General features: G+C 41.3%; 1 protein-coding gene across 1 annotated transcript in view; it reads left to right on the forward strand.

Annotated features, from left to right (window-relative positions):
• The window catches only part of LOC307120602 (NACHT, LRR and PYD domains-containing protein 12-like), a 49,588-nt gene that overhangs the window by 18,070 nt on the left and 12,881 nt on the right, over positions 1–18,637 (forward strand). The window contains exons 12-22 of the mRNA XM_079807709.1: positions 98–271; positions 3,810–3,983; positions 4,192–4,362; positions 4,492–4,665; positions 4,978–5,151; positions 6,647–6,817; positions 6,947–7,120; positions 7,432–7,605; positions 7,809–7,979; positions 16,283–16,456; positions 16,621–16,782. Coding sequence (XP_079663835.1) covers positions 98–271; positions 3,810–3,983; positions 4,192–4,362; positions 4,492–4,665; positions 4,978–5,151; positions 6,647–6,817; positions 6,947–7,120; positions 7,432–7,605; positions 7,809–7,979; positions 16,283–16,456; positions 16,621–16,782 — 1,893 coding nt within the window. The remainder of the gene's footprint in view (positions 1–97; positions 272–3,809; positions 3,984–4,191; positions 4,363–4,491; positions 4,666–4,977; positions 5,152–6,646; positions 6,818–6,946; positions 7,121–7,431; positions 7,606–7,808; positions 7,980–16,282; positions 16,457–16,620; positions 16,783–18,637) is intronic.

Genomic DNA, 18,637 nt, shown 5'->3' on the forward strand with positions numbered 1-18,637 from the left:
TTGATAGATTTTCATGAACTGGTTCAGATTACGACTGTTGTTGTCGTCCATTAAAGAAGGTTTAGAGAGAAACTGAAGATTGTTCTCTTCTCTTCAGGCTGAATAATAACAGGATTACAGAAGAAGGTTGTGCTGCTCTGACTTCAGCGTGTAATTCAAACCCTTCACACCTGAGAGAGCTGGATCTGAGTGGAAATAAACTAGGAAACTCAGGAACCGAGAAGATCGGCCGTCTGTTGGAAAATACACAATGCAGATTGGAGAAACTGAAGTGTGTATCTTCATTTCTGTACATTTATACAAATACATTTATTAATATCCATTTGTTTAGATTAACTGTCCTGAAAAATTATGATGAATATTAAGGCTAAAATGTAGTTGTACTAATCTTAAATATTGTATTACATTGTCCTTAATACTGTGAATGAAAATGTAAATTAAAAGATTCATGGGTTTTTATTTTGGTGGATTTTAGGCATGTGCCGGTATCAATTTTTCATGCTGCGATTAATTGATTGAGCTATTATCACGGTACACGGTATTATCACGGTATTTTAATTGCATGAGAAATGGGTTAAAAAGATAAACACATTTCAGGGTTGTCCACTTAGTAACTTTAATAACTTTTTTTAAATAACAAAAAGTACCTCAAACATTTAAAAAATATAAATAAAACAATACAAATGTATAAAGTGAGTAATTGTATCAAACAGAAAGTGCAAACTGCAAAATAACTACTTTTGTTATTTGTTTTTAAATAGATTTAAGAGCAAAAGAACAACTGTAAAGAATCAAAAATGATTCTATAACAACTTTAATAACTTTTTAAATAACAAAAAGTACCTCAAACATTTAAATACCAATAAATATAAATAAAGCAATACACAATATAAAAGTAAACTGAAAGAGAATAATGTGCAAACTGCAAAAGAACAACTTGTTATATGCTTTTAAATAGATTTAAGAGCAAAAAAACACTACTATAAAGAATCAACAATAAACATTTTCAACCAATTCCTGGTATCTCTTCTGGGCTGGCATGTTTTAGTCCCCCAGATTAAAGTGCAAAAATGTGAGCATGTTCACTTTTTCTGGCTTGAGCTTTGAACGCTGAGGTGAGAGAATGTGTCCACTGGCACTAAATACCCTCTCTGAAGGAACAATTGTTGCAGGAATGCAGAGAAACTTCTCAGCCACTGTAGCAAGATGAGGTAGTTCTTCAGCATGCAAACTCCACCACTGCAATGGATCTGCCTCTGATTTTATTAGTGGCCCAGAAAGATACACTTTTATCTCAGCTTCAGTCTTTGACTTAATGCTCAGGTTGCCTTCACCCTCCTGCTCCTCTGCCCTCTGCTGCCTTGTGGAGGTGATTTTGTTGAGCAGGGTGGCCAAACTTTGTTTTTCAGAGGTGGGTGGGGGGGTTGTGCTGCTTTGCTCTGTATGGGAAGCTCCCTCACTCGTTGTCATCTCTGACAGTTTTGAGGCTTCCTCAATGCAGCAGTTGACCGTGACATTAAGGTCATCAGAAAAGCTGCCCTTAAACCGGGGATCAACAAAGCTTGTCAAGTCCATCACCTTCTTTGCTTCAGGAGTGTACCTGGACTCAAGATCTGACTTCATTACCCTCTTCAGGTCTTTGGTGAGGGCACTGTCTTCATTTTTTACCTCGAGAATGTCTGAGATTATGTGACTCAGCACCGGCCTCAGGGCTTGACAGACTTACTCTGCTCTCTGAAGCCAAAGCATCAGTAAAAGCACTGAGTGGTTGAAGGATTTGCAAGACTTGCTCAATGACTGCAATATCTGCATCCTTTGGCATCAAATGCCATGCCCCTCTCTCAGTTGCCAGAACAGCAGAGACTGCCTGCTGTTGTTCAATAAACCTCTGCAGCATTTTCTGTGTCGATCCCCATCTAGTGACTACATCATGGATGAGCGACTTCTGAGGGACGCTTAAGGCCTCTTGTTTATTTCTGAGCTCTCTTCTTCTCTTCCAGCTTCTTGAAAATCCCTGCACCAAATGTCGACAGCTTCGGACAGCTGTGTCCACCCTCTGATTTTTCAGAGCTTTAGAAATGGCCAGATTCAAGTTGTGGCCAAAACACCCAAGCCACTGGCTGGGGAAGGTGGTGTCCCCCTGGAATGCCTCTTTCATGTTTGTAGCATTATCAGTTGTAATACTGACAAGACGCTCTTTGTTGATGCCCCACTCCTGCAACATGTTATCAAAAAATTCCCTGATATTTTCAGCAGTGTGGTCTTCTGGAAAGAATTGCGTTTCCAGGCAGTTTGATTGAAGTTTCCAATCTGTGAGGTAGTGAATGGTGAAGCTGATGTATGGATGACCACTTCCTCCACTGCTGGTCCATAGGTCAGTAGTTGCTGCATACCATTTTCCCTGGGCTATACGCTTGCCAACATCCTCTTTTAGACTGTTGTACATTTTGGGTAATTCTGTCTTAGAGAAAAACTTCTGTGAGGGAACTTTGTAAAGTGGAACTGTCGTCTTCATCAGTTTCTGAAATCCTGGTTTTGCTACTGTGTGAATTGGCATGTCCTTAGCAATACAATATGCTATGGCATGATTGATTTTCTTGGATCGATGAGATGAGGGTGCATATGAAGCCTGATGCTGGAATGCCTCTTTGACTGTTGGCTGAACAATGGCTTCAGCTGAAGATGAACCAGTACTGCTAGATGCATGGCTACTCTGTAAAATAGGGAAGACAAATATTACTTCATACCTTTGAAAATGTAAATAAAAGATGCTGTTTAGACATAGAATACAACCAAAGTAATGCTAACTGGAAATTTGTGTTTTTTTGTTTGTTAGATTAAACATAACGGTAACACTTTACAATAAGGTTCATTAGTTAAAATTTGTTAACTACATTAGTTAACATGAACTAATAATGAACTGCATTTTAAAGCATTTATTTATCTTTGTTAATGTTAATTTCAACATTTACTAATATTTTATTCAAATCTTGTTAATACAAATACACATATAACATATTTAAATCATATTGACAACTTGCTTTTAGCTGATTATTGTATTTTTGTTGTTAAAATACGAGACGCAAACTTTAGCGTAAGTTGGCTAGTGGAGCTCTTAAACTACATGGATGCAAGATTATGCAGCAAATGGAAATAAGTTAACGTAATTTTGCCATCTTGTCTTTCAAATCGTTCTTTTTATGTGGCATTCAACATGAGAAATAAAGTTTCTTACCTTGATCTCCCTGAATTGCACTGGATGGTTGTCACGGAGATGAGCGAACATGTTAGACGTGTTCCCGTGTTTCGCAGCCACTTTCCGTCCACATGTCTTACACAAAGGGAAACTATCTACAATCAGCAATCCCTCTGCATTTTTTTGGAACCCAAAATATTTCCAAAACTCTGACTTTACCCTTTTAGAAGGGGGATAAATCGGCAGCGTTCCTCCTTCCGCCATGCTTCTTCTCCATGTGAGGTGAGCGATTGTTTACATCAGAGTGCGCATGCGTGTTTTGCGCAGCATATACGCAGTGTTTAAGCGGTTGATGGAAATTAAGCTAATGCACGTTCTAAAAATCTAAATTCGGATCTATTATTATTCACAGTATTTTGAAGTGCCCACGATAACAATATTGTGCATATTCATTACCGCAATTTATCGCATTACCGAAAACCGGCACATGTCTAGTGGATTTACATAATTGTCATGTGAATATCACCTATACACGTCTCATTTATATCAGTGTAGAACATGCATTAGTTTGATTCTGTGTCATACAAAAAGTAACTTTTTTTTCTTCTTCTAGACTTTCAGACTGCAGTATCAGTGAAGACGGTTATAAAACTCTGGCTTCAGCTCTGAGATCAAACCCTTCACACCTGATAGAGCTGGATCTCACAGGAAATGATCCTGGACCATCAGGAGTGAAGGAGCTCAGTGATTTACTACAGGATCCACACTGTCAGCTGAAGACACTGAGGTGAGACACGGTGAAATGAGTTACGTCCAGGCTAAATGTTCATATATTATTTTAGTAATAATATAATACAATAAGTGTATTTAAATGTTCAAAGAAAAGTGTTTTCCTTAGAACAATAATTAAGTTTATCATATCAGTCTGTTTTGTAATGCAAACAGACATTAAGTAGAGAACTGAATTGATTCCTGCTTCATCTTCTCTTCTGCAGGTTTTTGGGTCCTGCTGCAGATGAAGCCTGTCAGTATGTGAGAGGAATTGTGGGTAAAAACCCGTTACTCCTGAGAGAGCTGAATCTGAGTGATCATGATCTAGGAGACACACGAGTGAATCAGATCGCCGCTCTACTGCAGGATAAACACTGCCAACTCAACACACTCACGTGAGGATTATATCTTTTAAATATAACATTATTTGATAGATTTTCATGAACTGGTTCAGATTACGACTGTTGTTGTCGTCCATTAAAGAAGGTTTAGAGAGAAACTGAAGATTGTTCTCTTCTCTTCAGGCTGAATAATAACAGGATTACAGAAGAAGGTTGTGCTGCTCTGACTTCAGCGTGTAATTCAAACCCTTCACACCTGAGAGAGCTGGATCTGAGTGGAAATAAACTAGGAAACTCAGGAACCGAGAAGATCGGCCGTCTGTTGGAAAATACACAATGCAGATTGGAGAAACTGAAGTGTGTATCTTCATTTCTGTACATTTATACAAATACATTTATTAATATCCATTTGTTTAGATTAACTGTCCTGAAAAATTATGAAGAAATCAAGGCTAAAATTTAGTTGCACTAATCTTAAATATTGTATTACATTGTCCTTAATACTGTGAATGAATATGTCAATGAAAAGATTTATGTAAATCCACCTAAATAAAAACCCATAATTGTCATGTGAATATCACCTATACACGTCTCATTTATATCAGTGTAGAACATGCATTAGTTTGATTCTGTGTCATACAAAAAGTAACTTTTTTTTTCTTCTTCTAGACTTTCAGACTGCAGTATCAGTGAAGACGGTTATAAAGCTCTGGCTTCAGCTCTGAGATCAAACCCTTCACACCTGATAGAGCTGGATCTCACAGGAAATGATCCTGGACCATCAGGAGTGAAGGAGCTCAGTGATTTACTACAGGATCCACACTGTCAACTGAAGACACTGAGGTGAGACACGGTGAAATATGATATAAATGATATGCTGCTGAAATACTAAATAGAAATATTATTTCAGTAAAACAATAAGCTGCACATTAAGCTGTTGATGCATTAAAGTTGACAGTGGTTTCAAGACAAAAATCATGTAAAATGATTTCCATCAGCACAAACCGCTGATTGATTCTAGTGATGCACCGATCATGATTTTACATGGCCGATTCCGATACCGATTTTTTTCAAGAAAACTGGCCGATACCGATTTTCGATTTTTTTTTTTTTTACACAATAAAGTAATGAAAGTATACATGAACAAGATGTTTATTTGGTATTTAACAGGCTAAATTGGCTTTTGGCTAATGAAAACAAGTCCGCAATCTGAAATTAACGGGAAATTTAATTGGAAATTAAAAGGCTGAAAGGTGAAATTAAAGGCAACAACTGCATATTCTGCAACCCAAACAACGATGTTACTTAAATCAGCATTGGTTTTTAAATTCAGTGTAAAGAAAAAAAGTCTTTACCAGTGAAATTCAATAAAACCAAAGTATTTAATTGTTCCAAAATGTTAAATCAAATAATGTTTAGTGCAACGAAAAAAACTAAGATGCTACAGCAGGTGCTTTTTAAATCAAATTAAGTCAATGTCATTTTAAGGTCAAATAAAAGGTAACACTTTAGAATAATGGTCATTAGTTAACATTAGTTAATGTATTAACTAACATGAACTAACCATGAGCAGTACATTTGTTACTGTATTTGTTCATCTTTGTTAACGTTAGTTAATATAAATCCAGCTGTTCATGGTTTGTTCATGTTAGTTCACAGAGCATTAACTAATGTTAACAAGATTTTAATAATGCAGTTATCTCTCATTAGTAAATGTTGAAATGAACATTAACAAAGATTAATAAACGCTTTATAAGTGCAGTTCATTATTAGTTAATGTTAAGTAATGTAGTTAACTAATGTTAACTAATGTAGTTAACTAATGTTAACTAATGACCATTATTCTAAAGTTACCAAATATAAAGGATCATCCTATAGGCTACAGAACTGATTTCTAAAGTGCATGCATGTTCTTCTTTAGGCTACAAAAAGAAGTATTTCGGCTTTTTCACAAGTTAGTCTGTTTCGTTCTCATCCGATCCAACACGTGAGAAGCTGAGCTGAACAAACGCTCACTATCTGCACTTGTGCAGGGCGGAGAGGTAAACTCGCGCAACTTCAGCTCGCGCAGGAAAGCGGCTCTTCATTCCCTTCAGCATCTCGTCTCTTCCCTCAGTTATCCAGGTTCCGTTTGTAACACACAAGTGACATGTTCGCGAATGACTGCAATATAGGCGTATGTGCACGCGGGCGCACTTCCGGATAAATCGGCAGAAAAATACAAAGAAACCGGCCGGTTGCCGATCGCGCGCTAGAAGCAAAAACCGTCCGGTTCCGGTTTTTGGCCGGTCAACCGGTGCATCCCTAATTGATTCCTGCTTCATCTTCTCTTCTGCAGGTTTTTGGGTCCTGCTGCAGATGAAGCCTGTCAGTATGTGAGAGGAATTGTGGGTAAAAACCCGTTACTCCTGAGAGAGCTGAATCTGAGTGATCATGATCTAGGAGACAAACGAGTGAATCAGATCGCCGCTCTACTGCAGGATAAACACTGCCAACTCAACACACTCACGTGAGGATTATATCTTTTAAATATAACATTATTTGATAGATTTTCATGAACTGGTTCAGATTACGACTGTTGTTGTCGTCCATTAAAGAAGGTTTAGAGAGAAACTGAAGATTGTTCTCTTCTCTTCAGGCTGAATAATAACAGGATTACAGAAGAAGGTTGTGCTGCTCTGACTTCAGCGTGTAATTCAAACCCTTCACACCTGAGAGAGCTGGATCTGAGTGGAAATAAACTAGGAAACTCAGGAACCGAGAAGATCGGCCGTCTGTTGGAAAATACACAATGCAGATTGGAGAAACTGAAGTGTGTATCTTCATTTCTGTACATTTATACAAATACATTTATTAATATCCATTTGTTTAGATTAATTGTCCTGAAAAATTATGAAGAATATTAAGGCTAAAATTTAGTTGTACTAATCTTAAATATTGTATTACATTGTCCTTAATACTGTGAATGAATATGTCAATGAAAAGATTTATGGGTTTTTATTTTGGTGGAGTTACATAATTGTAATATGAATTTCACCTATACACGTCTCATTTATATCAGTGTAGAACATGCATTAGTTTGATTCTGTGTCATACAAAAAGTAACTTTTTTTCCTCTTCTAGACTTTCAGACTGCAGTATCAGTGAAGACGGTTATAAAGCTCTGGCTTCAGCTCTGAGATCAAACCCTTCACACCTGATAGAGCTGGATCTCACAGGAAATGATCCTGGACCATCAGGAGTGAAGGAGCTCAGTGATTTACTACAGGATCCACACTGTCAGCTGAAGACACTGAGGTGAGACACGGTGAAATGAGTTACGTCCAGGCTAAATGTTCATATATTATTTTAGTAATAATACAATAAGTGTATTTAATTGTTCAAAGAAAAGTGTTTTCCTTAGAACAATAATTAAGTTTATCATATCAGTCTGTTTTGTAATGCAAACAGACATTAAGTAGAGAACTGAATTGATTCCTGCTTCATCTTCTCTTCTGCAGGTTTTTGGGTCCTGCTGCAGATGAAGCCTGTCAGTATGTGAGAGGAATTGTGGGTAAAAACCCGTTACTCCTGAGAGAGCTGAATCTGAGTGGATGTGATCTAGGAGACAAACGAGTGAATCAGATCGCCGCTCTACTGCAGGATAAACACTGCCAACTCAACACACTCACGTGAGGATTGTTAATTCATTTAAAATGTTACATTAACTTTAATTGTAGTAGCTGATATTTCCTCACTTGTTTATTGCTTATTTAATCATAATACAAATCAAACAAGCAATTAAAAACACTCAAATAGTGCTGGGCAGTGTGAGCAGAAATCTGTGACTGTTTTTAAGATTCTGGCAGTTTCACAGTATCAGTATTTGTTCTTTTCATGAAGTGGACCTTCGTATAAGTTCAGTGTTTTATTTCACTGTCAAGAGGGGAAAAAAAAAAAGGTAAACAAATTAATTTATAAAACTAATAGTTAGTTAACCTTTTTAAAATATACTTTTAACATTTAAATTATCCTTCAAAATAATGCCTTAATAAATTGTTTTATTATTATTTTTATTATTATTAGAATATTATTATTATTATTATTATTATATCTTTTGAGATCTTTGAGTTTCTGTGTGTACGTGACAGCAAATACTGTAACTTGTAAAACTCGGTGATCAGAATTTAGTTTGAGAATCACACACAAACTCTACAGTATGTTTGACCTTTGACCTGTGAGACTAAAGTGATTTGTGACAATAGTGATTAGAAAGTTCATTTGTTAACTTTAGCTAACATGAACTAACAATGAGCAGTAGATTTACAGCGTTTATTAATCTTAGATGATGTTAATTTCAGCATTTACTACATTATTAAAATCAAAAGTTAACATTAGTTAAAGCAGCACTAGGTAGTTTTTGCTTTCGGGTCCCCCTACAGTTGTGAAACAGTATTGTCCTCTACTACTGTCGTAAACTTCTACATCAGTGGATGCATCGCACGTGCATTTGTTGACATGACAACTATGATATCCCTGAACACTGCAGGAGTTCACATGCGTGTTCTGCTTGCGTCGCGTGTGAAATGTCTTCATCCAGGTACAGTGGCATATGTTTCAGCATGTCATATGAATATAATGTCATGGGTTTTATTTTTTTCAAACGCCAAATGATCGCGATGCTCACGTTTACAAGCCATCGTCAATATTATAATATCAAGCTACCCTAGATGAATCTGCAAATTTGAAAAATCGATTTGCATTATAGCTTGAGGAAAGAAAAATATACCAATATCACAGACATGTTAGGTATCCTAAAATATGATTTTGTATGTATTACGTATTTACTTGCAAGAATGTAGCCCCTCCTCCTTCAGCTCACGCCAACGAGCAAACGCTGGCCAATGTTGATCCTCCTGCCTTTAATCCCATCACTTTCTCCTTTCCTCTTTTTGCTTTCCTCCGACAAAACCTTTGCTTTCTTATTTTTCTGTGCTGCTTCGGCCATGACTATAACAATCTGCAAACAAATGATAGTTTTTCTCGCACGTCCGAATTTAAGGAAGTGGGTGGTGGTGGAAGTGACGTATATGCCGTAAAGCAGTCGAATTTTGTAGTTCTTTTTTTTCTTGGGTTACTACCCGAAACCCGAAGTTTTAAAATACGATTAAAAACGATACAGACCCCGTCAGGCTATGGCAGACGTGTCATTCAACCTATTGTAAGTCAATGTATCATCACAAGAGTTTTGAAAATATATTATGAAGGTTGAAAAGTTACCTAGTGCTGCTTTAATGCTGTGAACTAACATGAACAAACAATGAACTGTGTTTTTATTAACTAACATTAACAAAGATGAATAAATACTGTAACCAATGTATTGCTCATTGTTAGTTCATGATAGTTAATACTTTAACTAAGGTTAACTAATGAAACCTTATTGTAAAGTGTTACTAGTGTTTTAGTAAATGTTATTATTGTTTAAGTTATTAAACATTGTACTAGTGTTGTTCATGATTAGTTCATGTAAGGGACGTCGTTAGGCCTTTTTTAGGGGGACTGAAGCTACCCCAAAATGTTCTTAAGCCCCCCTAAATGATAATAAGAACAACCATAACAATTTGATTTATCAATAACCGTATCCTCATTCATATTTAGACACAACAAATGATATATATCCAGCTACAAAAAATAGCTGAAAAGTGGGAAGTTGGACAGAAGCACAAAGAGTCGTAGATGATGCACCGTCTCGTCTCATTGGTGTGAACTGTGGGCGCTTTCAGACCGGAGCTACTGCAATAACTGGAGGATTCATCTCGTCTCGTCGTTACCAAGGTTATAATCGTTAACGAAAACGAACGAAAAAACGAAAACTAGGTGGGTTGTCCTTAACTGAAATAAAAATAAAAACGAGGCATTACAAAAAAGCGATAATTAACCAAACCAGTAATGTGTGTTTTAGCAAAACTAACTAAAATAAAATTACAGATTGTCCTTAGTTTTCGTCTTTATCAATGTCTTTCATAGAGCAAATAACGTTCAGCTGCATTTCCTTTCCCTGTGTCTCTCACTCACGCTCTCTCTCTCACACACACACACACACACACACACACACACACACACATACACACACACACACACACACACACAGCCCCTCCCCTCTGTGCCCACGAGCGTTCGACGTTGAAAGCAAGTTTGCGAAAGGTTGGAATCTCGTGAACACCTTTACACAATCACACATTAAAAAGTGGAATAAAAATATTTTTAATTCAGAATATAATTTTGTCAGTGTGTGAATGTCGACCCGAGAAGCGATTGCTACTTTAGAAAGTTAACTAGTCGCAAGTTTGAGGTAAAATGCACTTGGGTTGTGGATGTCAAAACACTATACAAGCTGTGATTCAAATATTAAATAATGTTATGTCAGTAGTTTACTCTTACACTGAATGTTTGCTGCTTCAGTCCAGATGAGTGTGTGTGTGTGTGTGTGTGTGTGTGTGTGTGTGTGTGTGTGTGTGTGTGTGTGTGTGTGTGTGTGTGTCAGATGAGTAAGCTATTGTATAAGGTAAATTTAGTATAGGGTGTGAAAATTGTACAGCTGTGGTATTTGTATAGGTTTAGCTCAATTTAGGTTTAGCTGTATATTTGTATTTTAGCTCAAAAATGGGTTGAATCCATGTGGTTCTGTCTAATTAAATAGCATTCTGTGGACAACTTATCTTATATAGAGAGGAATGATATAGTATGCTATTACTTTATCATACATTTACATGAGCAGACAGATAGTATTTAAGTCATTGCTTATAGTAACGCATCAGGAGTAGGGATGAAACGGTATGGAAATTTAACATCACGATTATAGTGACCCAAATTATCACGGTTATCAATATTATCACGGTTTTGTTCAAACGAGATGCAAGTGTTCAAAAAGAAGAGATGCACACACTTAAAACATTTCAACAAGTTTTATATTTGAAATTCAACAAACAACAAATAACTAAAGCAGCTCTAAGCACTTTAAGCTAGATTCTGTGGGATTTCCTTTCTTAATGGCCGTCGTCAATAGCAACACATAACGCTTAAATAATAATAATTTGTCGTAAATATAATCTGTAATATTATCTCTGTAAATATATTCTCAAGCAATATTCTCATCAGTGTTCAGCAATGCATTTAAATCTAGCATATTTTGTGTTAGAGCCCAAACGGTATCCAAGTGAAATAATGCATATCCATTTTTCCATATGATTTGACAGTTTATTTTATTAAATATCAAAATGTGTGCATCATACCTGACACCTAGATGATCACTTTACAGTCAGTTTTATGACTGTCATTCTCTTCAAATGCTATTGAAGTTTGAAACGTGTACATTACCAATGTTGTGTGTAACTTTAGAGACGGTCCCTAAATTCGCCAGCGTTATGCCAGTCATATCAGATGCACTGTGGCTCTGCTGTGACTCTGCTGTGGTTCTGTTGTGGCTCTGCTGTGACTCTGCTGTGACTCTGCTGTGGTTCTGCTATGGTTCTGCTGTGGTTCTGCTGTGGTTCTGCTGTGGTTCTGCTGTGGCTCTGCTGTGGCTCTGCTGTGGTTCTGCTGTGGCTCTGCTGTGGTTCTGCTGTGGCTCTGCTGTGGTTCTGCTGTGACTCTGCTGTGGTTCTGCTGTGGCTCTGCTGTGGCTCTGCTGTGGTTCTGCTGTGGTTCTGCTGTGGCTCTGCTGTGGCTCTGCTGTGGCTCTGCTGTGGCTCTGCTGTGGCTCTGCTGTGACTCTGCTGTGGTTCTGCTGTGACTCTGCTGTGGTTCTGCTGTGGTTCTGCTGTGGTTCTGCTGTGACTCTGCTGTGGTTCGGCTGTGGTTCTGCTGTGACTCTGCTGTGGTTCTGCTGTGGCTCTGCTGTGGTTCTGCTGTGACTCTGCTGTGGTTCTGCTGTGGCTCTGCTGTGACTCTGCTGTGGCTCTGCTGTGGTTCTGCTGTGGTTCTGCTGTGACTCTGCTGTGACTCTGCTGTGACTCTGCTGTGGTTCTGCTGTGGTTCTGCTGTGACTCTGCTGTGACTCTGCTGTGGTTCTGCTGTGACTCTGCTGTGACTCTGCTGTGACTCTGCTGTGGTTCGGCTGTGGTTCTGCTGTGGTTCTGCTGTGACTCTGCTGTGGTTCTGCTGTGACTCTGCTGTGACTCTGCTGTGGTTCTGCTGTGGTTCTGCTGTGGTTCTGCTGTGACTCTGCTGTGGTTCGGCTGTGGTTCTGCTGTGACTCTGCTGTGGTTCTGCTGTGGTTCTGCTGTGACTCTGCTGTGGTTCTGCTGTGGTTCTGCTGTGACTCTGCTGTGGTTCTGCTGTGACTCTGCTGTGGTTCTGCTGTGGTTCTGCTGTGGTTCTGCTGTGACTCTGCTGTGGTTCTGCTGTGGTTCTGCTGTGACTCTGCTGTGACTCTGCTGTGACTCTGCTGTGACTCTGCTGTGGCTCTGCTGTGACTCTGCTGTGGTTCTGCTGTGACTCTGCTGTGGTTCTGCTGTGGTTCTGCTGTGGCTCTGCTGTGGCTCTGCTGTGGCTCTGCTGTGGTTCTGCTGTGGCTCTGCTGTGACTCTGCTGTGGTTCTGCTGTGACTCTGCTGTGGTTCTGCTGTGGTTCTGCTGTGGTTCTGCTGTGACTCTGCTGTGGTTCTGCTGTGGTTCTGCTGTGGTTTTGCTGTGACTCTGCTGTGGTTCTGCTGTGGTTTTGCTGTGACTCTGCTGTGACTCTGCTGTGGTTCTGCTGTGGTTCTGCTGTGGTTTTGCTGTGACTCTGCTGTGGTTCTGCTGTGACTCTGCTGTGGTTCTGCTGTGACTCTGCTGTGGTTCTGCTGTGACTCTGCTGTGGTTCTGCTGTGACTCTGCTGTGGTTCTGCTGTGGTTCTGCTGTGGTTCTGCTGTGACTCTGCTGTGGTTCTGCTGTGGTTCTGCTGTGGTTTTGCTGTGACTCTGCTGTGGTTCTGCTGTGGTTTTGCTGTGACTCTGCTGTGGTTCTGCTGTGACTCTGCTGTGACTCTGCTGTGGTTCTGCTGTGACTCTGCTGTGGTTCTGCTGTGGTGGTTCTGCTGTGGTTTTGCTGTGACTCTGCTGTGGTTCTGCTGTGACTCTGCTGTGGTTCTGCTGTGACTCTGCTGTGGTTCTGCTGTGGCTCTGCTGTGGCTCTGCTGTGACTCTGCTGTGGTTCTGCTGTGACTCTGCTGTGACTCTGCTGTGGTTCTGCTGTGGTTCTGCTGTGGTTCTGCTGTGACTCTGCTGTGGTTCTGCTGTGGTTCGGCTGTGGTTCTGCTGTGGCTCTGCTGTGGTTCTGCTGTGGTTCTGCTGTGGTTCTGCTGTGGCTCTGCTGTGACCATGCTGTGGTTCTGCTGTGGTTCTGCTGTGACTCTGCTGTGGTTCTGCTGTGGTTCTGCTGTGACTCTGCTGTGACTCTGCTGTGGTTCTGCTGTGGTTCTGCTGTGACTCTGCCGTGGCTCTGCCGTGGTTCTGCCGTGGCTCTGCCGTGGTTCTGCCGTGGTTCTGCCGTGACTCTGCCGTGGCTCTGCCGTGGCTCTGCCGTGGTTCTGCTGTGACTCTGCTGTGGCTCTGCTGTGGTTCTGCTGTGGCTCTGCTGTGGCTCTGCTGTGACTCTGCTGTGGTTCTGCTGTGGTTCTGCTGTGACTCTGCTGTGGTTCTGCTGTGACTCTGCTGTGGTTCTGCTGTGACTCTGCTGTGGTTCTGCTGTGACTCTGCTGTGGCTCTGCTGTGGCTCTGCTGTGGTTCTGCTGTGACTCTGCTGTGGTTCTGCTGTGGTTCTGCTGTGACTCTGCTGTGGTTCTGCTGTGACTCTGCTGTGGTTCTGCTGTGACTCTGCTGTGGTTCTGCTGTGGTTCTGCTGTGGTTCTGCTGTGACTCTGCTGTGGTTCTGCTGTGGTTCTGCTGTGACTCTGCTGTGGTTCTGCTGTGGTTCTGCTGTGGTTCTGCTGTGACTCTGCTGTGACTCTGCTGTGGTTCTGCTGTGGTTCTGCTGTGACTCTGCCGTGGCTCTGCTGTGGTTCTGCCGTGGCTCTGCCGTGGTTCTGCCGTGACTCTGCCGTGGCTCTGCTGTGGCTCTGCCGTGGTTCTGCTGTGACTCTGCCGTGACTCTGCCGTGACTCTGCCGTGGTTCTGCCGTGGCTCTGCTGTGGCTCTGCTGTGGTTCTGCTGTGGTTCTGCTGTGACTCTGCTGTGGTTCTGCTGTGACTCTGCTGTGGTTCTGCTGTGGTTCTGCTGTGACTCTGCTGTGGCTCTGCTGTGACTCTGCTGTGGTTCTGCTGTGACTCTGCTGTGGTTCTGCTGTGGTTCTGCTGTGACTCTGCTGTGGCTCTGCTGTGGCTCTGCTGTGGCTCTGCTGTGGTTCTGCTGTGGCTCTGCTGTGGCTCTGCTGTGGTTCTGCTGTGGCTCTGCTGTGGTTCTGCTGTGGCTCTGCTGTGGCTCTGCTGTGGCTCTGCTGTGGTTCTGCTGTGGTTCTGCTGTGGTTCTGCTGTGACTCTGCTGTGGTTCTGCTGTGGTTCTGCTGTGACTCTGCTGTGGTTCTGCTGTGGTTCTGCTGTGACTCTGCTGTGGCTCTGCTGTGGCTCTGCTGTGGCTCTGCTGTGGCTCTGCTGTGGTTCTGCTGTGGTTCTGCTGTGACTCTGCTGTGGCTCTGCTGTGGTTCTGCTGTGACTCTGCTGTGACTCTGCTGTGGTTCTGCTGTGGTTCTGAACGCCTCTGATTATGAGACATTGCTTTCATAATCTCAATAGAAACACGTGTGAGAGGTTATAATGCGCAACACGATTATAACAGATGGCTTTAGAGAAGACTATAATAAGTTCTACAGCCAGAGTGACTAGTGTGCAGCCGAAATAACGTTACACCCGCAAATGGAGGTTGTTAATGTCAAGCCCTGATTATTATTCCTTAAATGTCACCCTAGTCTTGTCTGAACTTGTTTGTTCGCTTCACGTTATTATTTCCCAGACGTAGTTTTGGTATTGAGGTCAAAGTCCACTTGCGTTCGTAGTTTTGAAGTGTTTTCCCCATAACAGTGACTTTCTTCTGGCATGTTCTGCAGAAGGGATGACCATCTTTGATTAAGTTTCCCTCAGGACTTTTGTAAAAGCCAAAATATGACCACGCCTCAGATTGGGTCCTTTTAGAGTCTGAACAATCCCCCGAGTGCTGTCACTGCCTTCTGCCATTTCTTCTCATTCAGAAAACAGCGGTGCTGCGCCTGACTGACGCTGACTGGACAGAATTTACCGCGAGTTTTCACGATCATGATAATCACACGCGGTTTTAATGATAATAAAATTATACGATATTACTAACCGTCACTACATTGTATCGTGGTTTATCGTGAAACCGGTAATCGTTTCATCCCTAATCAGGAGCAAAGTCTGGCATAAGTACATTCCCCCATTGATGTGTCTAAAAGCTAACATTACAGTAACTTTTCTTTAACAGAGTAGAAATGGAAGAAGAGGATATGTCTGTCATGTTTTACTTGTTAACATCTTGGTTTCTTGACTGGTTGTTGACATTAGTGTAGCTCTAGATGAAGTTACAAATACCCTGTGGGCTAAACCAACCCTGTCTTCCAGTCCTAGTGATGTCCCTGGTTCATGTTAACTAGTGTAGTTAACTAATGTTAGTCTTTAAAAATGTTAACTAATGAAACCTTATTTTAAAGTATTAGCAATGTGTCTGAGAACAGACATCAACACATTTGTCCCAGTGAATGAAACTAGAGTGATATTTACACTGAAGATGTGAAATGAATGTGTAAACTAACGTCAATAGATCAGCGATTTTCAGCCTTTGCATTGTTCAATGTTGGTCATATATTTAAATGAACACTGTGTCTTTCTCCATCTTACCTGCACGCAGATATCAGATTATTTGTCAGCAAACGTCTGCTGGATAATGCAAAACACATTAGTTTGATCATCACAGATCTGAGCTATTGTCTTTTCTCTTTCTGTCTTCAGTCTGAGGAGATGCAGAATTACAGAGGAACAGTTTCTCATCCTGACTTCAGCTCTGAGATCAAACCCATCACACCTGAGAGAGCTGGACCTGAGTGAGAATAAAATGGAAAACACAGGATTGAAGCACTTATGTGCCGTACTGGAGGATTCTCACTGTAAACTGGAGAGATTGAGGTCAGGAATATACACAAACACAATCTAAATGTTTAGCAATGACTTCAACAGTTTAAACCAAAACACTTTATACTCAATCTCTCATGAGTCTGAGTTCACATTGTATTTGTGTGAAATTCTTCAGTGATTTGTTTGTAAGATGATTTCTCTCCGTCTCTTTCTAGACTGCAGTTCTGTGGCATTACAGATGTTTCTCCTTTAACTCAGTGTTTGACAAACTCAGAAGCACTGCAGTTTCTAAAAGAGCTTGATCTGAGTATTAATCTGATCGGAGACTCACAGAAGCAGCTCAGAGATGTGATACGACACTCAAACTGTGACCTGAGGTGAGGAAACATCTCTGATATTAAAAAGCTTCATTTATCTCTGATATGTGAACAAATCTGACTAATATTTATGAAAGGAGATTATCAAACTATCATTATTAAGTTTTATTGTACCAAAGGGTTTGTGTCAGAACTAAATGTGAAGTTGATGTTTAACAGCTTCATTAATTTCATCAGTAGTCGTGAATCATTTCATTCTGAAGTCTTGGTCAGATTGTAGGAAACTCTAGTCAGAGCAGATTTCAGCTTCAGCTTCAGCCTCACATGATCACATGACAAGCAACACGTCACACTTCTTTACACTTCACTTTCAGCTCTTTACTAAGACCAAAACAACTAGAGCACAAACAGATTTAAAGACACAATATGATTAAACTACCCATAATCCACTAGATCAGTGTTATATATTGTGTTGATTTGTGTACTTTATCCCAAAGAATGTTCAAATCCAGAGAAATCAGTGATTTTCCCCAGGACATTGTGTGTGTGTGTGTGTGTGTGTGTGTGTGTGTGTGTGTGTGTGTGTGTGTGTGTGTGTGTGTGTGTGTGTGTGTGTGTGTGTGTGTGTGTGTGTGTGTGTGTGTGTGTGTGTGTGTGTGTGTGTGTGTGTGTGTGTGTGTGTGTGTGTGTGTGTGTGTGTGTGTGTGTGTGTGTGTGTGTGTGTGTGTGTGTGTGTGTTCACTCGTCAGTGTGTGTGTGTGTGTGTGTGTGTTCACTCGTCAGTGTGTGTGTGTGTGTGTGTTCACTCGTCAGTGTGGGTGTGTGTGTGTGTGTGTGTGTGTGTGTTCACTCGTCAGTGTGGGTGTGTGTGTGTGTTCACTCGTCAGTGTGGGTGTGTGTGTGTTCACTCGTCAGTGTGGGGGTGTGTGTGTGTTCACTCGTCAGTGTGGGGGTGTGTGTGTGTGTGTGTTCACTCGTCAGTGTGGGTGTGTGTGTGTGTGTGTTCACTCGTCAGTGTGGGTGTGTGTGTGTGTGTGTTCACTCGTCAGTGTGGGTGTGTGTGTGTGTGTGTGTGTGTGTGTGTGTGTGTGTTCACTCGTCAGTGTGGGTGTGTGTGTGTGTGTGTGTGTGTTCACTCGTCAGTGTGGGTGTGTGTTCACTCGTCAGTGTGGGTGTGTGTGTGTGTGTGTGTGTGTGTGTGTGTTCACTCGTCAGTGTGGGTGTGTGTGTGTGTGTGTGTTCACTCGTCGGTGTGTGTGTGTGTTCACTCGTCAGTGTGGGTGTGTGTGTGTGTGTTCACTCGTCGGTGTGTGTGTGTGTTCACTCGTCAGTGTGGGTGTGTGTGTGTGTGTGTTCACTCGTCGGTGTGTGTGTGTGTGTGTGTGTTCACTCGTCAGTGTGGGTGTGTGTGTGTGTGTGTTCACTCGTCGGTGTGTGTGTGTGTGTGTTCACTCGTGGGTGTGTGTGTGTGTGTGTTCACTCGTGGGTGTGTGTGTGTGTGTGTGTGTGTTCACTCGTCAGCGTGTATGTGTGTTCACTCGTCAGTGTGGGTGTGTGTTCACTCGTCAGTGTGGGTGTGTGTGTGTGTTCACTCGTCAGTGTGGGTGTGTGTGTGTGTGTGGGCATGTTTTTGTGAAATATCAGGACACAAATGTGTATAATGACATGGGTATTACAAAAAGAGGGTGAAATATGAGGACGTTCCCCATGTCCTCACTTTTCAAAATGCTTATAAATCACAGAATGAGGTTTTTTTCACAGAAAGTGAACTGCACAGTGTGTGTGTGTGTGTGTGTGTGTGTGTGTGTGTGTGTGTGTGTGTGTGTGTGTGTGTGTGTGTGTGTGTGTGTGTGTGTGTGTGTGTGTGATGGGTAGGTTTAGGGGTAGGGGCAGTGAAATGGGAAAAAGGCCAAAT

The sequence above is a fragment of the Gobio gobio genome, assembly GCF_949357685.1.
Source record: "Gobio gobio genome assembly, chromosome: 24".
Classification (NCBI taxonomy): Eukaryota; Metazoa; Chordata; class Actinopteri; order Cypriniformes; family Gobionidae; genus Gobio; species Gobio gobio.